The sequence below is a fragment of the Mixophyes fleayi genome, chromosome 7 (genome assembly GCF_038048845.1).
Source record: "Mixophyes fleayi isolate aMixFle1 chromosome 7, aMixFle1.hap1, whole genome shotgun sequence".
Classification (NCBI taxonomy): domain Eukaryota; kingdom Metazoa; phylum Chordata; class Amphibia; order Anura; family Limnodynastidae; genus Mixophyes; species Mixophyes fleayi.
Window position 1 is genome coordinate 131,613,328 of NC_134408.1, and position 16,423 is coordinate 131,629,750.

General features: G+C 37.4%; 1 protein-coding gene across 5 annotated transcripts in view; it reads right to left on the reverse strand.

Annotated features, from left to right (window-relative positions):
* Positions 1 to 16,423, reverse strand: part of SLC4A10 (solute carrier family 4 member 10) — a 174,354-nt gene that overhangs the window by 33,131 nt on the left and 124,800 nt on the right. For all 5 annotated transcript variants that reach the window (XM_075180760.1, XM_075180759.1, XM_075180763.1 and 2 more), the window contains exons 8-15: positions 15,019 to 15,176; positions 11,547 to 11,634; positions 8,702 to 8,848; positions 8,128 to 8,228; positions 6,320 to 6,494; positions 6,063 to 6,196; positions 3,914 to 4,159; positions 2,518 to 2,623 (exon numbers count right to left, since the gene is read on the reverse strand). In XM_075180760.1, coding sequence (XP_075036861.1) covers positions 2,518 to 2,623; positions 3,914 to 4,159; positions 6,063 to 6,196; positions 6,320 to 6,494; positions 8,128 to 8,228; positions 8,702 to 8,848; positions 11,547 to 11,634; positions 15,019 to 15,176 — 1,155 coding nt within the window. The remainder of the gene's footprint in view (positions 1 to 2,517; positions 2,624 to 3,913; positions 4,160 to 6,062; positions 6,197 to 6,319; positions 6,495 to 8,127; positions 8,229 to 8,701; positions 8,849 to 11,546; positions 11,635 to 15,018; positions 15,177 to 16,423) is intronic.

Sequence of the window (16,423 nt, forward strand, 5' to 3'; positions counted from 1 at the left end):
ATATTAACTAAACTGCGGGTTTGAAAAAGGGGAGAAGTTGCCTATAGCAACCAATCAGATTCTAGCTTTCATCTTATAGAATACACTAAATAAATGATAACTAGAATCTGATTGGTTGCTATAGGCAACTTCTCCACTTTTTCAAACCCTGAGTTTAGTAAATATACTCCAAGGTCTTATCCCTATTCTTGCATTAGGATGCTCTTTGCGCCTTCCAGTTCCAGAAATGTCCACCTTCCAGTCCTTCTGTGGGCTGGAAGTTGGCAGTTTCTAGGCACACTGTGACCAGCGTACTGCCAAACTGTGGATTTTGCCATTTGAAAATGACCTTTAGAGAGAAAGATAAATATGTTCACAAATTTGGGTGACAGAGGAATCCTCTACATTAGAACTATTGAATTGTTCCATCTGAAACCTTGAACATATAGTATATCAGCAATTAAATGATTGTCAGCGTGATCCCTTTTAAAGAGGCCACACACAGAAGTCAGTGGGATTTCTCAGGTATCTAGAGGTAATAAAATAATGACTTTCAGATCTGTATCTTACAAATGAATATTAAGTTCAGTGGGCAAGGAATGAAAACACCACTGCAGTAGAAACCACTAATTATGGTAATAAAAACAATTGCATTCTTAATGGAGAATCCTCACGCAGATTAATTAAATGCAATATAATTTCAACACCTTGTTCAATATTGAGGAAATTTCAAAGGGGAGATATGCCTTGAGGAATTACTATAACAACAGACATCACAAGGTTTACTTCTGATTTTTTGAAAGCTCGGACTAAAAGCTGATATTGTCAATCCCAACCTTAATAGTAAGCACAGGACTCCTATTTCCAAAATTACAGCCACCACTATAATGATATGGTGATTGCATCCTACCATTAAAAGGGATGCAGAGCTTATGATAAGCTTTGAAATAATAAAAAAAATAAATTGTTGTATTTCAATAGATATCCTGAACAGCTGGAGAAAAAATATTTTAGTGGCAATACGAGCTTTTGGATACATTTTAGAATAGCCTTAGAGTGCCGCCATCTGTCACATGTCAATAGGAATCCTCTTTGTTCTATGATGTTTTTCACATGATTTCTGTAAATACATCTGATATTGCCAGTGGCTTTTACTTTGTTTGAAAGCAGGGTGGCCACAAAATGTAAAGCACAAAATACTTATAAACATACTTATTGTTTTAAATCTTAGTATTATTTGACAGAAAGGAGCATATGGAAGCGGATAGCGCATGATGGCAAGTTTATTGTCATGGACCCCTGCTGTATTATTACTGGGATCAATAGTAGGGTTGCATGAGACAGAGACTTCTGGCCACTGAGGGAGAATAATAGTTTTAATAATATTTTTAATGAATGTGCACAATCAAAGTGAAGGAAGGGGCAGTATCCACCAATCAGAGTGAAGGAGGGGCAGGGCTATGCTAAATCACTCCCTTTAAAAAAAAAGTCTAGATCCGCCACTGAACATAAGGTACATGAGCTCTCCTTCCTCATCAAGACTATTTGGCTATTGTACAAATTACTTACTGACTATTGTTGCCAAAGACACGATGCCAGACAACATGCGGCTGTTCCCAGAAGGACAATGGGAGGAGGAAAATGAACATTATTCCCAGTTAGTCTAGTAAGTTAGGCACTGCCAATGGCATCTTTGCTCAGAGTAACTTGAACCGGGTTCCCTAGCAAGGGAAATAGGGAGGTATAATAGTTCCGACCCATAGGGAGAATGGGGAATTCTTGTGTCTGCCATAGTATTATCGAGTGGGGAGTCCCTCTGGATTATTGGAACAAGAAAGGACATAATTCAACGTCACCAGGTACAATCACAATCCATGCCCAGGTTCTCGCCCCGTTGTGTGCCCACCGAATTTAATGTGACATGTGGGTGAAAACACTGCCAAATCCAGCAGAAGAGACAAGGGCTATAGCCAAAGCCAACTAATAACAATTCTCATGTTGTTTTGTGTTTCTACGTTATATATGACTAGTGATACTATTATTGTTACTCTTATGGTGCCTAGTGAGTTATACAATTTTTGATAGATAAAATGGGTTTGATTTCACCATATAACTGTTTGTCTGAAGTGAGTTCCACGCATCACAACACAGTTCCTGAGAATCCGTGGACAGGTGCATTGAGCATGGGAAACCTGTCTGTAGTAATAGGCAGCACTCCTTCATCAGAGCAGATGGAGAGATAAGCCCCTTATTCTGGTGTATGGTAACATTTGGTGGCAGAGGTGGGATTTACTTAGCTCAGGTTATAGAAAACTTGTGAAGGTTACCAAGAAGTGTATACCAGTACATATATACTAGCATACATGGTACCATAAATTTATTGATAGCTCAGTTGTACCTGAACAAATTTGTGCAGTACTGCATATATTGGTATGCACATAACAATAATAATAATAATAATAATAATAATAGTACTAATAATAATAACAGGAAAAATATGGCTTTGCATCAAGAACCTTATAAAAAACTGCCACTTACATCTACAGTCAGGTTACTCCAGGTTATGTCGGATACGGTTATATTAGATTTCTCCCAATATTTCAATGTTTCATTATCAGGGTTAATGGGCTCTGTGCAACTGCATCTAGAAAAGATACAAGACCAAGACAAGATCTTTGGAAGATAATTTCACTGAAGAAGTTAATAGTAAAATACCAACTTGTTAACATATGTGAAATTGTTTTGCTACTTATAATTGCAGTGTTCAACTTAACCCTTACTTGGAAACTACTGTGCTGAATAAAATCTGTAGTGAACTAACTTCATTTGCAATATTTATTTACATTTACTAAAATGTGAATTTGAAAACTTGGATACATTTTTCATGGTTTTAATGTAAAAATCAACAAATATATCAATTGTGCCAAAATGATGGAAAAGCTGCTCTCTGAATTTCTCTTAGTTTTATTAGCAAGATCCATTGAAATCAAATCCACTCAATTTTTCATATCCTCCAATTCACAATAAGATGATTTACGCATATCGTTATTCATTTTTTTCTTATGGTTGAAAAACAGCAATTAACCCCATCAGCTTTTGTGCAGCACTGGTTTTAAGAGAGCTTCAACATTCCTGCAACAAATTAGAAAGCAAAAGCAGTGAATGCCTGTCACATTATAATGCAGTCAATGGGGGAGGTAAGGTGATGGAGAGCACAGAATGTTATATTATTAAATGTTCTTATTATATGAGGGCAGGGGTGAAAGATGGCATTGTCGCGCCAGATAGCAAAATTTTGGGGTGTTCCGGGAATGCCGGTACACCTTCCCACGGCTTCTGCTCTGCTATTCTGAGCAAGCGGTAGCTGGCACGTGTACAATGAAGCCTTGTTTAGAAGAAGAGCAGGGCTAAGGGCCCTACTCACCTCTGGCCTCACTGTGGTGGATGTTCTGTTACTGTATGTGTATACTCCTGCTCACAAGTACATAGGTTTAAATAATGTTATGCTTATTTTTCAACCAGGAAACTACAGAATAGTTTATAACTATAATTTACATATTTCATCTTATTATCAATTGAGTGATATGATTTTCTAACATAAAATATGTGGAGTTTAAAATATGTCCCAATCGTCTGGTTTAACATAGTTGACTGGTGAAAATCAATGATTTTGCTCACTTTACAATAGCATATAATACAAAATTCAAGATTTTCACAATTCACACTTCAATAAATATATGTCTAACTAGGTGTATTAACAATTGTATTCAGGGTGAATAACAAACATGTCTTTGACTTTTGGGAGTACTTTCTAAAGTGTAAAAGATCAATAAACAGAAAACTATGAAAATCATTCACAAATCATGCTAAAAGCGTCTAAACATCACCCTCTTTCTGGAATTCATAACTTGTAGGAAAATTAGACTGTACTTACGAATACTGTGTTAGAAGTTCCAAATTATTATTCATGTTGATTGGATGTTTCTCACCTAGTTGAAACAGCTTCTCTAAGGCCTCGTAAATGAATATGATGCAGATGAGAGACGCAAACGCTTCCTCTGTGAATCGCGTAATGTAACACACCAGGGAACTTGCGTCAGTGGCGACGAGGACAATGCAATTAAAGGCCGTCCACAGACCTATGCTGGCTCTTAAAGAGAGGTACGATAGCTCGTATTCCCTATATAAAGAAATTTGATATGAGATGTTGTACTTTAATTGATAAACAAAAACCAAAACAACAGAAGAGAGACAGAAATAGATAGCTGGAGCTATCCAAGATAGTTAGATCTGAAAGTATTTGCTAAGGCAGTGGTTCCCAACATATTAAAATTGTGATACACCTACAAATAGAGATGACACATGATTCATTTTTACGTGACATGTGAGGAAACCACCCTTAGCTGGGGTGGTGGTTACCCTCTGTGGGATTCAACTCACTCGGGCAGACCAGAATATATCCAAAATAAGACTTTATTATGACAGCACAACACCATAAGACATTCACAAGGTACAGGGTAAATAGTATTTCAGCCAGTATAGTACTGTGGAGACACATTGCACATCATCTGACTTAATTATATCTCAGACTACCTGTTGACCTAATTAACTTATCCTGCTATCTTAGCAGTCAGTCAGACATCGTTCTGACTACATTACTAACAGCCAGATCCAAGTCATACCTCATAGCAATGGACATTGGAGACAAATGGTAATTACCTCAGCTAACACAAGCAAAATGGATTCTGCTGTCCTGCTATTTTCAATAATATGGCAATAGTCTTTATATTTCTAATACATACAATATTGCAGGTAATAGCGAGGGCAACATGTAACTAATAACATGAAATAATAATACACATAAAACGCCAATGCTCTGGTGTATATACTTAGACTAGGCCAAGGATTAAAAAGTACATTAAACTGTGAGAAATGGGTGATGAATCAAAAGTCCTCAGTCCAGTGGAATCCCGTTTTGACACATGACATATTACTACTAAAACATTGTAATACAGAAAACAAAAATCACATTTAAACAGGAGTATGTAAAACTTGGAATGCGGTTGGCGGATAGACATTGGTTGACATTCAGAAAGTCGACAAAATTAAGTTGACAAATCAAAAGTTGACATTTTTATTAGGTCAACAAGTCAAATGTTAGCAGTATTAATAGGTTAACAAGTCCAATGTAGACAGTATTATATGGTTATATATATGGTTATATGGTTCCCCCGCCTCTGCCAGGGGAAACACTAGGCCACTCAGCTGAATTATCTTCCCGGGTTACAAGTTACCAGCCAGTCTCTGAGCCTAATATTGTGTGTCCAGACACACTGGTTGACAATCAATGTGCTAACATGTTTTTCTGGTTGTTAAACAGCTTACTTCTGCTCAAAAAATAATTTGAGATGTTTTTATTTTAATTAAATGCTTAGAACCAAATACTTACCTATTAAGACTGGGTCCAATACTAGCACCAATGTCGACAAACACCAGAGATCACACAGTTTTTCAGCTCACAATGAATAGCAAAGAGTCACATGATTTTCTTCTCTATATAGTAGCAGAAAGTTCTATCCTGTCCGATGACACAGACAGGAAATCTGGGAAGCAGCCAGTGTAGTAATAACCAGTGTAATTTACAGTGTATGAATAGTAATTATCACCCTGGGAAATGTTGAAATTAATATATTTTATGTAGCTTACTAGAAAGAGCTCACTGGGAACATTAATGGCAATGAACTCCACAAGCGTGCCAGAAGAGATTTAGAATACTTCTGCAATCAGCAGGGGGGTTACTGACCATTACAGAGGGTATGGCCAGTGGGCATAGTCCAAATTGCAGAGTTCTTGGATATTCGAAACTGGTTTAAGGACAATAAAATTAATTGTCAGAAACTTTGAATATAACTAATACAAAACTTGCACACTCATTTAAGAGTAATATATCAATGCCTCCCGTTCTATTGTTCAAAAGAATTTGAGTATACATGTTGCTGACTATGGCATAAAACATATTAAAATAAAAACAAATCTCACAAAAACAAAGACCCTTTAAAGGCAAATAAATTATTGGCACTTACTTGCAAAATTTATATAATATCTTTTCAAACACCAGGACTGGTCCTGTGCTCCCCAAAATGGTTAGAGGTTGCCCACCAAACAGCGAAAATGCGATTCCTGTCATTGAGGCTCCAAACAAGGACTCTATTGCACTCTAGAGAGAGTAAAATAAAGCACACATGGGTTCATGGGTCCAATGGTAACACAAAGAGCTAACAATAAATAAGATTACTGTACGCCATAACTGTATTATGTTTACCTAAAGTGTAACACTTACTATTTCACCTTCCGTTGCCTCTCCTAGAAGACCACCAAATGTGATAACGGGAGACATGCACGCACAATAGAGGAACAGAAATGAAGCTAAACACTGCAAGCTAATAGCATCTCTGAAGTCACTCCAGAAGAAGGGGGCTTTCCTCTTGATATCCAGGATCAGGCCCCCAAAGACCCTACAATTAATAAATTGACAGTGGGTTAAATGTATATCTGCCAAATATCTCTAATTCCCAGGTTTTGAGTAATTGTCTTTATAAATGGACATGTACTGTAATAATACTACGTATAAAATCCAATCTAGTGGTAGATGTGATTTACTAATCTAAGGGGTAAATTTACTAAAACTCCTTAAAAGTACATCCTTGAAAATAATAGCTAGAATCTGATTGGTTGCTATGCCCAAGACCTCCACTTTTCGTTTTTAGAAGCTTTAGTAAATCTATCCCTAATTCTGTATGTTGTATGAGTTAAAATGTATATTGAGAATTCAAATACAAGGGAACTGTAATATGATCATAGCCTTTAGTCAAGTTGGGTTTTAGGCATCAGCTTGATTTGCCCATCATCATATTCAACTGCTGAAACCTATGTAAGGCTGGTTACCCACTTTCATTATGAATGAGTTTGACATCCACTAGTAATCAGTGTTTGCACCTGCAGTTAGTAGGAGGGGGTTCTACATGGTGAGTATGAGGCCTGTACCATTGACTGGAAAATGAAACACTGTAGAAGACAGTGTTTGTGGAATATTTACTGGAGTAAGATGTCCAGGACTAAAACCTAACTTACGTTTCATAAATCTTGTTCACATTGTTTGTTCCTCAATAGGCACTTTGAATATTGTAAGTCCCAAAATTGGATATTTTCTGCAAAACTCACAACCTCTGCTTACTGCAACAGTCCACTAGCTGTGACATATTTGTGCTAGTATGAATGGCAATCTGATTCCTTTCCATAGTCTGAGCTACTTACGACCTCCCTCCTGCTAGCGCATTATAACCTCAGCTTCACTGCACGAGGTGTGACTCTCAGTCGGACTCTATCGCTGACATTAGTAGCATATGGTGCACGAAACCTCAGAGGGGTTATGTCCATATATAGGGCAAACTACGAGAAGAAGGTGGATTCTTCTAGACACTAAGCTCACATTAGAGCATTTTTAACACAATCTGTAACACTGGGGCGACTGTATCGAGAGCCTCTTTGGGTCTCACTAGACCCAATTTCTCACCTCCATCTATGAAGACTCGGGTGATGACATTACCAAGGTTTACAGAGGAAAAAGAAAACAAGACCTCTACATACATCTCTGTAGACTGGGTTGCAGGGGCATCTTTCCACTGAAGATGGCTTGCAATAATTTCTGGCTTGTGTACAAGAACTATGGGCCATCAGTGACGGCCCAGTTCAGGTGTGGGTAGGGTTCATAGCAGCATGTTGCCTGGTTCTAGGAAATGTATGCCCATTAATACCCAATGCACCAAGGTGTACAATGAAGTCATGGTGTGGGTACAGCTTAAGAATGACCAGGGGCATTTGTGATGTGCTAAACAAGCCTCAACCCCACAATATCGGATGGGAATGTGCTGGTGCAATGCAAAGAGCAAGACAACCTGGACAACACTAACTTCAGATCAGATGCAATAGGCGCCGACTCCCTAGTGTTACAAGCCTAACAATAGGGGTGGATGAATTCACCATTGTATCTTTGTTTTTTGCAAATAATGGCAAATCTAGAATTATTAAAAAAATGTTTCCAAAACAATAGGCTGTTATTAAAAATTGCAAAATATATTTTCAACTTACCTCCCAGTTTTTTGAAGCTCAGGGCCACTGTGGCCCTCGTGTTCCTCTGGCTCCCCTAACGCTGCTGTTCCATTTGGCACCCCTGGAGTTTTACGCTTCTCCTAAAATAAAAAGCATAGAATTGCAATCTTGGTTTAAGAGGCATTTTACAGGAAAAATCACTTATTTTGAAAACATTAGGTGACATTTATAAAAACCGGTGCGCACAATATCAATTAATCAGTTTTTATGGATTCGCACTGAACATTTTTTGTGATAACTATTGTGCAAAATTGTATTTTATTTTGTTAAATTGAGAAAGACTAAAATAAATAAAAATCAGCTATTGCATTTATTACACGGACATATTGATTAGTATTTTGGATTTGGAAGATTTGTCATGTGATATGATCTGTAAATATTAAAAGACTACAACTAAGAGCCGACATATTGAGGCTTCAATTGAGGATTATTTGCAAGAGCGTTAACTATTTTACCATTTAAACTTTTTGGCTGATCTACGCATGAGGCTATTGAAAGAATAGTTTGGCGTAAACATTTTCAGTGGCTGTTGGGTTTTGCCAATTTTACTCACCTGTGATGGGACATTTTTTGGTGGTTCAATACGGATTGATGGGTCCCACTCTCCTGGTGGAAGCACTGTAACTTGGTCAAGAAATTCATCTATCCCAGACACCAAATCGTTACGATCCTTAGCTTTGTACGCAACGTCATGAAATACCTGTTGTTACATAGAAATCAGTCAAAAATTATATTTGTAATATTAAATTTGTATGTAACAGGTTTACTAATGGAAACATGCAGATACTGTGCCAAAAAGAGTAAAAAAAAAACATTGTCAGTGTTAATGGCAAAATTATAATTATGTTTACATTTTTTTCACATTGTCTGATATCGCTAGAGCAATACAAGTTACGTACATGTTAACTTATGTTTTTAAAAGTATAAGCTGTAATTAGAAATGATTTAACCTTTTAAATGGTAAAAATAAGGTAGAAGTCAGCAACCAGTTATATTCCTGTGACATGGAGAAAAAAGGTGCTATTTTTCATATGAGCTATGTGTTGCCATGAAATGATGTAACCTGGTGACGTTGGTCTTGCAAAATACTTTATTTAACCGATGTTTGTAATTTCTTTAAGAACATACACACACAACTTTTTATTAAAAATAACTATATTCTTTTGATTGCTCCCAAACGTCAATGTCAATATATTTGCATATAATGCAGGTATATGTCTCAATAGGCAAGTGTTGATATACTTCATAGCTCACTAGACAGGTACTGACAGATTTCATGACTCATCATGAAGGTACGCATTTCACAGCTCATTATGCAGTTGTCGGTATATGACAAGTAACTTACTGTATGGCAGTACACTTAAAGGAAAACAAAGTGCTTATTTACAATTCTTTATCAGCAGTAGTCTAATTCAAACTTATGTTTGCTAGTAATGAGGTTGTAGAGAGGAAAAGCTCCTCCTCCCCATGCAACATTTTGCTGAAAATGTTGTGCAAATGTCTCCATTGTCATTCTCACTGCTAAAGCTGTAGATGTTGTAGCTTTTCTAACATGACCAAGTCACTGTGCTGCAGATGATGACAGTGAGAGTGTTGTCTATAACGCCAGTAGCCACAGCCAGGCTAATTAAGTTGAACTGAGCACAAGACAATGAAGTATTATTGTTGTGCGAGGGTTTTGTAGAAGCACAGTAGAACGGGATATACAGAATGTCATTTATAACTTCTGTGAACAGGTAGCAAAAGTGTAAATAATCCATCAATAATCCACCTAACACCACTTTATTTTTGCCTAAAATACTGCTTAGTTTAGCTTTATTTATGTCTTTAAATAATCATGATAGTGAGGGAACATTAGACTGTCTTTACTACATGAGGCAGCATGTTTCTAAATTTGGCAAAATGTGCCAAGAAATGTTTTACTTCACTGAAGTGCAATATATATATGATGACCTAGGGTTATATTTACTAAACTATGGGTTTGAAAATGTGGAAATGTTGCCTATAGCAACCAATCAGATTCTAGCTGTCATTTTGTAGGATAAGCTAAATAAATGATCACTAGAATCTGATTGGTTGCTATAGGCAACATCTCCACTTTCTCAAAACCGCAGCTTAGTAAATCTAGCCCCTAATCTCCACCAGCTCTGAGTTGGTGGAGACTTCAAGTGTTCCTGCAGAAGGGAAACTGGATGTGTGCCCTTTAACAAATCAAGCAACACCATTAAAGAGGGGCATTATCTACTCTTATCTGATTTTAATAATCTAGAATTATAGAATTCTTATCTTTGCAGGATCTGCAAAACAAGGTGAAGCTTTGAGTCCAGTCCACAATGCTCATGGAATCCCCACACTTCAGCCATCTCTATATTGTCCCACCGATCAATGCACTGTTGTGGAAAACTGGGGGTATCAGCACAAAATGATGTGCGTGACATCACCATAGGAATTTGCTCCCCGCCTTAGCAAATTTTCGCATTATAATGAGGCCCTGAGTATTTACATATCCATAACCAGAGACAACATTAACTTGACATTCTAATTTTGTAACATTGATTTTTGTAGACTATACACTATATTTAATTGTATAGAGGGACTGATTAGGACAATTACATTAATACTGAGCAATAACGAACTATGCTTAGTGATCAATGAGTATAATAATGCCAGTGAAATTGTAATACCAATGGAAATTCTAATGTCTGCATAGTTAAACGTGCTTTAACTATACAGACATGAACAGGTGTCAGTGTTACCTATAACAACACAATATATGATATAAAAATAGTCCAGATAGTACATAATTAAAATATATTTACATATTGCAGAGCAAGGCCGTCTGAGGCTGGGTACACACTACAGTGTTTTCAGCCAATTTTCGGGCCAATCACCCGATAAATAACCGTTGAGCCCGATATTACATTAGTGTATACACTTAGACGATGAACGATAATCATTCCAAATTATCGCTTGCTTTAAATGTTCAGCAGAACTATAAATCTCATTCAGCTATGGAACGACATCCTTCCAATTCTGCAGTGAGTATACACTAACAATCAGGATCTCCATAGAGTTTACAGATTCATGATCTTTTAAGCCGACGAGATCTGAGGGTAAATCTTTTAAAACATGTATAGTATGTACACATGAATCGATTTGAAAATTTTGTATTTTGTAACCTGCTTTACTGATGGGATGTGGACCAAATGTAAATCCGCCCCCCAAGCTTTTTATGAATTTATTTTTTCCATAAGAGGCTTCAAGGTTTCGGCTGTAAAGGAAATGATTATAGAATCCGACCCGCTAACACAGAACATGCAGTACAACAGCAGTGTTGTTGTGATTTTACATTAGTTTATGTAAGACAATCAATACAGGAAGGGCTGATGTATAATTACCTCATCTGTCATTAATGTGCCGATGGACCGTCCAATCTCATGGTACTGCTGCCCTTTTCCAAGTGGCCCCAGGAGTATGAACAAAAATCTGTAATAGAATTTGATAATGAAGATAAAGTATTTTGCGAGTAATCACTAAACACTCTCAATGTGTGACATGGCACACTGTAGTAATAGGGATGATCAGCAGACTAGAGAAGTCGTCAGCCATCATCTCATTGAATAGTAGAGGTGAGATTCATGAACTAAGAGACAGCTACACCTGGTCACAAACATTGAGAGCTGGTGTTAATACTAGAGATGGGCGGGTCTGGTTCTCCGAGAACCGAACCCACTCGAACTTTGGGTATCCGAGTACCGAGCTGAGCAGCTCGGTACTCTCCCGCCCGTTCCGAATCCAAATCGAGGCCGAACGTCATCGTGACGTCGTCGGATCTCGGGGCTCGGTTCTCGCGATACTTTAACTTTATAAATACACGCCTCCACAGCAATCCATCGCCATTTGACAGAGGGAGAGAGCAGGGTGTAGTCATAGGCTAATTAGAGCAGGGACAGAGAATACAATATTGTTCTTGCAATTGCTCTAACCAAAATCGCTAGTGCAGAGAGGAGGATAGAGGTTTATTATTTTTTCTTAATATTTGGCACTCCCCAGCGCTTTTGGGGTGTCCCCCATAATTGTGCATAAATATTTCTGGCTTTAAAAAGTCATATCTGTCAGCAGTATCTACCAAATAATTTTTAGCACTCCTCAGTGATTTTGGGGTGTCCTCCCTAATTGTGCATTAATATTTCTGGCTGTCAAAAGTCATAACTGTCAGCAGTATCTACCAAATAATTTTTAGCACTCCTCAGTGCTTTTGGGGTGTCCTCCCTAATTGTGCATTAATATTTTTGGCTGTCAAAAGTCATATCTGTCAGCAGTATCTACTAAATCATTTTTAGCACTCCTCAGTGCTTTTGGGGTGTCCCCCATAATTGTGCATAAATATTTCTGGCTGTCAAAAGTCATATCTGTCAGCAGTATCTACCAAATAATTTTTAGCACTCCTCAGTGATTTTGGGGTGTCCTCCCTAATTGTGCATTAATATTTCTGGCTGTCAAAAGTCATAACTGTCAGCAGTATCTACCAAATAATTTTTAGCACTCCTCAGTGCTTTTGGGGTGTCCTCCCTAATTGTGCATTAATATTTCTGGCTGTCAAAAGTCATATCTGTCCGCAGTATCTACTAAATCATTTTTAGCACTCCTCAGTGCTTTTGGGGTGTCCTCCCTAATTGTGCATTAATATTTCTGGCTGTCAAAAGTCATATCTGTCAGCAGTATCTACTAAATCATTTTTAGCACTCCTCAGTGCTTTTGGGGTGTCCTCCCTAATTGTGCATTAATATTTCTGGCTGTCAAAAGTCATATCTGTCAGCAGTATCTACCAAATAATTTTTAGCACTCCCTAGTGGTTTGCGCTCAGAATGGATTCAAAGCAGTCCACATATGATCTGAATGAGCAACCAGGTTCTGTCACCAGTCCTGATGTTAGTGTTCCCAGTACGTCATCTGGCCAAGGCGATGTCAAACAACAGAGTGTTTTCAAATTAGTGCAAAAAACAAAAACCAAAAAAAATTTTACTGTATTGAAGCGAAAAAGAAGTGTAACTGAGCAAAAGTTAAGTGACGATAAAAAAAAAATTGCAAGCATGCCATTCTACACACGCAGTGGCAAAGAGAGAATGAGGCCTTCACCTTTGGCTATTAGTGGCAGATCCCAAAAAGTTACCCAGCCTACAATTGGTGCACAACTACTGTTACGCGTCAAAGCCGAGCTGCAAGATAACAGTGAGGCATTACAGGAGAATATTTGCTCTGATTCACAAATGACAACAATCCCTGTGGAGAGTCCATCCAACAGTGGGATGTCTAATCGTGAGCATTCTGCTGATGTGTGCCTTAATAGCCCGAGTGTAGCCGGTGATACCCAAATTGAGGATGCCACTTTGGAATTAGAAGAGGATGAGGGGGAGATTTGTGTAGGCGACGAGGGCGCTAATGATGATGTTGATGATTATGATGCAGACAGATACCAAATTGCCTTTCTCAATTTCTATTTATATTCTAGATTATATAACGGCTGAATAGTTTTCTATTTTACTTCTAGTGGAGAGAGGATCTGATGCAGACAGATACCAAACTGCCTTTGTCTATTTCAATTTATGTTGTACAGTATATAACGGCTGAATTTATTAGTATTTTATACAAGTGGAGGGGGGCCTAGAGAGACAGAAACCAAACTGGCTTTCTCCATGTCAATTAATATTGTACAGTCTATAACGGCTGGATTTTTTGGTATTTTATACAAGTGGAGGGGAGCCTAGAGAGACAGAAACCAAACTGGCTTTCTCCATGTCAATTAATATTGTACAGTCTATAATGGCTGAATTTTTTGTTTTTTTAAAAAAGTGGAGGGGGGCCTATAGAGACAGAAAGCAAACTGTCTTTTTCCATTTCTTTACATATTTAACTATAAGTGTAGGGTGTAATATACATCCAAAGACGATGGCTGCATTGCCAATATGCATAGATGGAGAGGAAGACAATCTGTTTTGTATGTAGAATAAATGAAGGCCTACCAACGAAGAATTAAACAGTTTTTTTGCATGATTTATTACCTCAACAATTAGATTACTTATCTCTAAAACAGTTGGAGCACTAAATTGGGTTATTTTAGGCACAAAAACATGGATTTTCCAACAAAATAGCAAAACAAAACCAAACAAAACCAAAACCAAAACCAAGACACGCAATGGCGGTTTTGCAAAACCAAAACCAAAACACGACGGTAATCCAGATCCAAAACCGAATCCAAAACCAAAACACGGTGACCATCTCTAGTTAATACTGATCTGTGACATCTAGGGGTAAATGTATCAAGCTGAGAGTTTTCCGGTGGGTTTGAAAAACCAATCAGATTTTAGCTATCATTTATTTAGTACATTCTACAAAATGACAGCTAGAATCTCCACTTTTCAAACTCGCTGGAAAACTCTCAGCTTGATACATTTACCCCCTGGTCTGCTTCCAATTTTCCTACACATATGGATGACAATTTTGTGTAGATTCAGTCATCCAATGCTTGGGCAAAATGATTGGGTTCAATGATGTCTCAAATTTATAACTGAGACAGCTTTGAATTCTAAAATGTGACAACAGAATGTGTCTCGTCAGACAGCTAAGTTCTGTGTCCTGACAATAAAACTTTTAAAATGTCTCATCTGGCTGTAGTAAATATCTCAAATTTTTATGTCATGAAAGTGTTTACATAAACACGGCTACATACCACAAGAGTGGTGGGGAAGAAAATACCTTCATGAAAGTAACCACTAAGCTAAATAATTTTAATTAAAATTAAATTAAAGCCTTCTACCACATGAACACTAGCATCCAAATTCACACTACAATGTAACAAGCATCACGTACCTTGAGGGAATGGGGACTTCTGTAAGTCCAGCAAACAGGACTGCAGGAGAAAGCCGGACAAACGCAACTAATGCACGATCTAAAAATTCCAGTTCACCAACTAAGATGTTTGAAGCTTCCGCTCTGGGTGGGATCTTTTTCATGAAATGCAGGTCAAACTAAATGGGGGAAAAACATATTTTAAATAATATAAAAATCCTAGATCAAGTTCAGTTTATATGTCTATTTTTTTAAATTTAGGGGTAGATTTACTAAAACGACTAAAAATGGAAAGTGGAGGTTTCGCTCATAGCAACCAATCAGATTCTAGATATCATTTTCTGGAATGTAGTAGATCAGTTGTGGGCAACAATCAGCCTGCGGCCCAACAGTAGGCAGCATGATGGCTTAGTGGTTAGCACTTCTGCCTCACAGCACTGGGGTCATGAGTTCGATTCCCGACCATGGCCTTATCTGTGTGGAGTTTGTATGTTCTCCCTGTGTTTGCGTGGGATTCCTCCGGGTGCTCCGGTTTCCTCCCACACTCCAAAAACATACTATATATATATATATATATATATATGTACCATAGTAAATGGTTACAGAAAACATTAAATTGTTTAGTTAAATCTACTTTAATTCCACCATCAAACAAAATACCTACAAGTACTGCTTTGCCAAGGTAACCAAGTTGTATCGAGTAAACCTTAATTCTCTAGATACTTAGTTCATTTTTATCATCATCATGTATGCGATTATTAGATTTTATTAGCGTATGGCACATGTATTCCAATTAGCAGAAATGTTTTAATGTAAAACAATATTTTTAACCAGAAGAGTTTCCTCTTTACAGAGATGCTTCTCCATGACTAGTTTCTATTATGTTTTCGGAATTGTGCAATGCTGCGTAATATTTTGTCACGTTATAAATAAAGAGTATTAATTAAAATATGGAGCATAGAAAAGTTTCCAATACTCTAAGGCTTCGTGCATTGCTGGTGACATTTTTGCACGTTTTACTAGAGTTTTTAATACAATACACGAAAACAGGTTTGACATTGGACACAATTGTTCCTGATAATCCCATACCTGCACACAATGTTGTGTTCAGCAACACTGCAGTAACGTTGTAGTTCTCTGAATGCTGCCAGATTAATTCAGTGTCTTTAACATTAAACATATTGAAGTCAATCACGTGTGAAATGCGTTGTGTTTGACATGCAGTTTAAATTAAGTTTTTAAATGCAGATCAAAGACCAGCTGGTATACAGGCTATGCTTGCTGTCCTTTTTAAAACAAGGCTCATTATAGGTTGTAAAATGTTATGTTTAAACAAGACCTCATGCAATCAGACATGTTAGTCTCATTGATGGACACTGCAGTTTTGGAATCAGCCATAGTAACATAGTTACATAGTAACATAGTT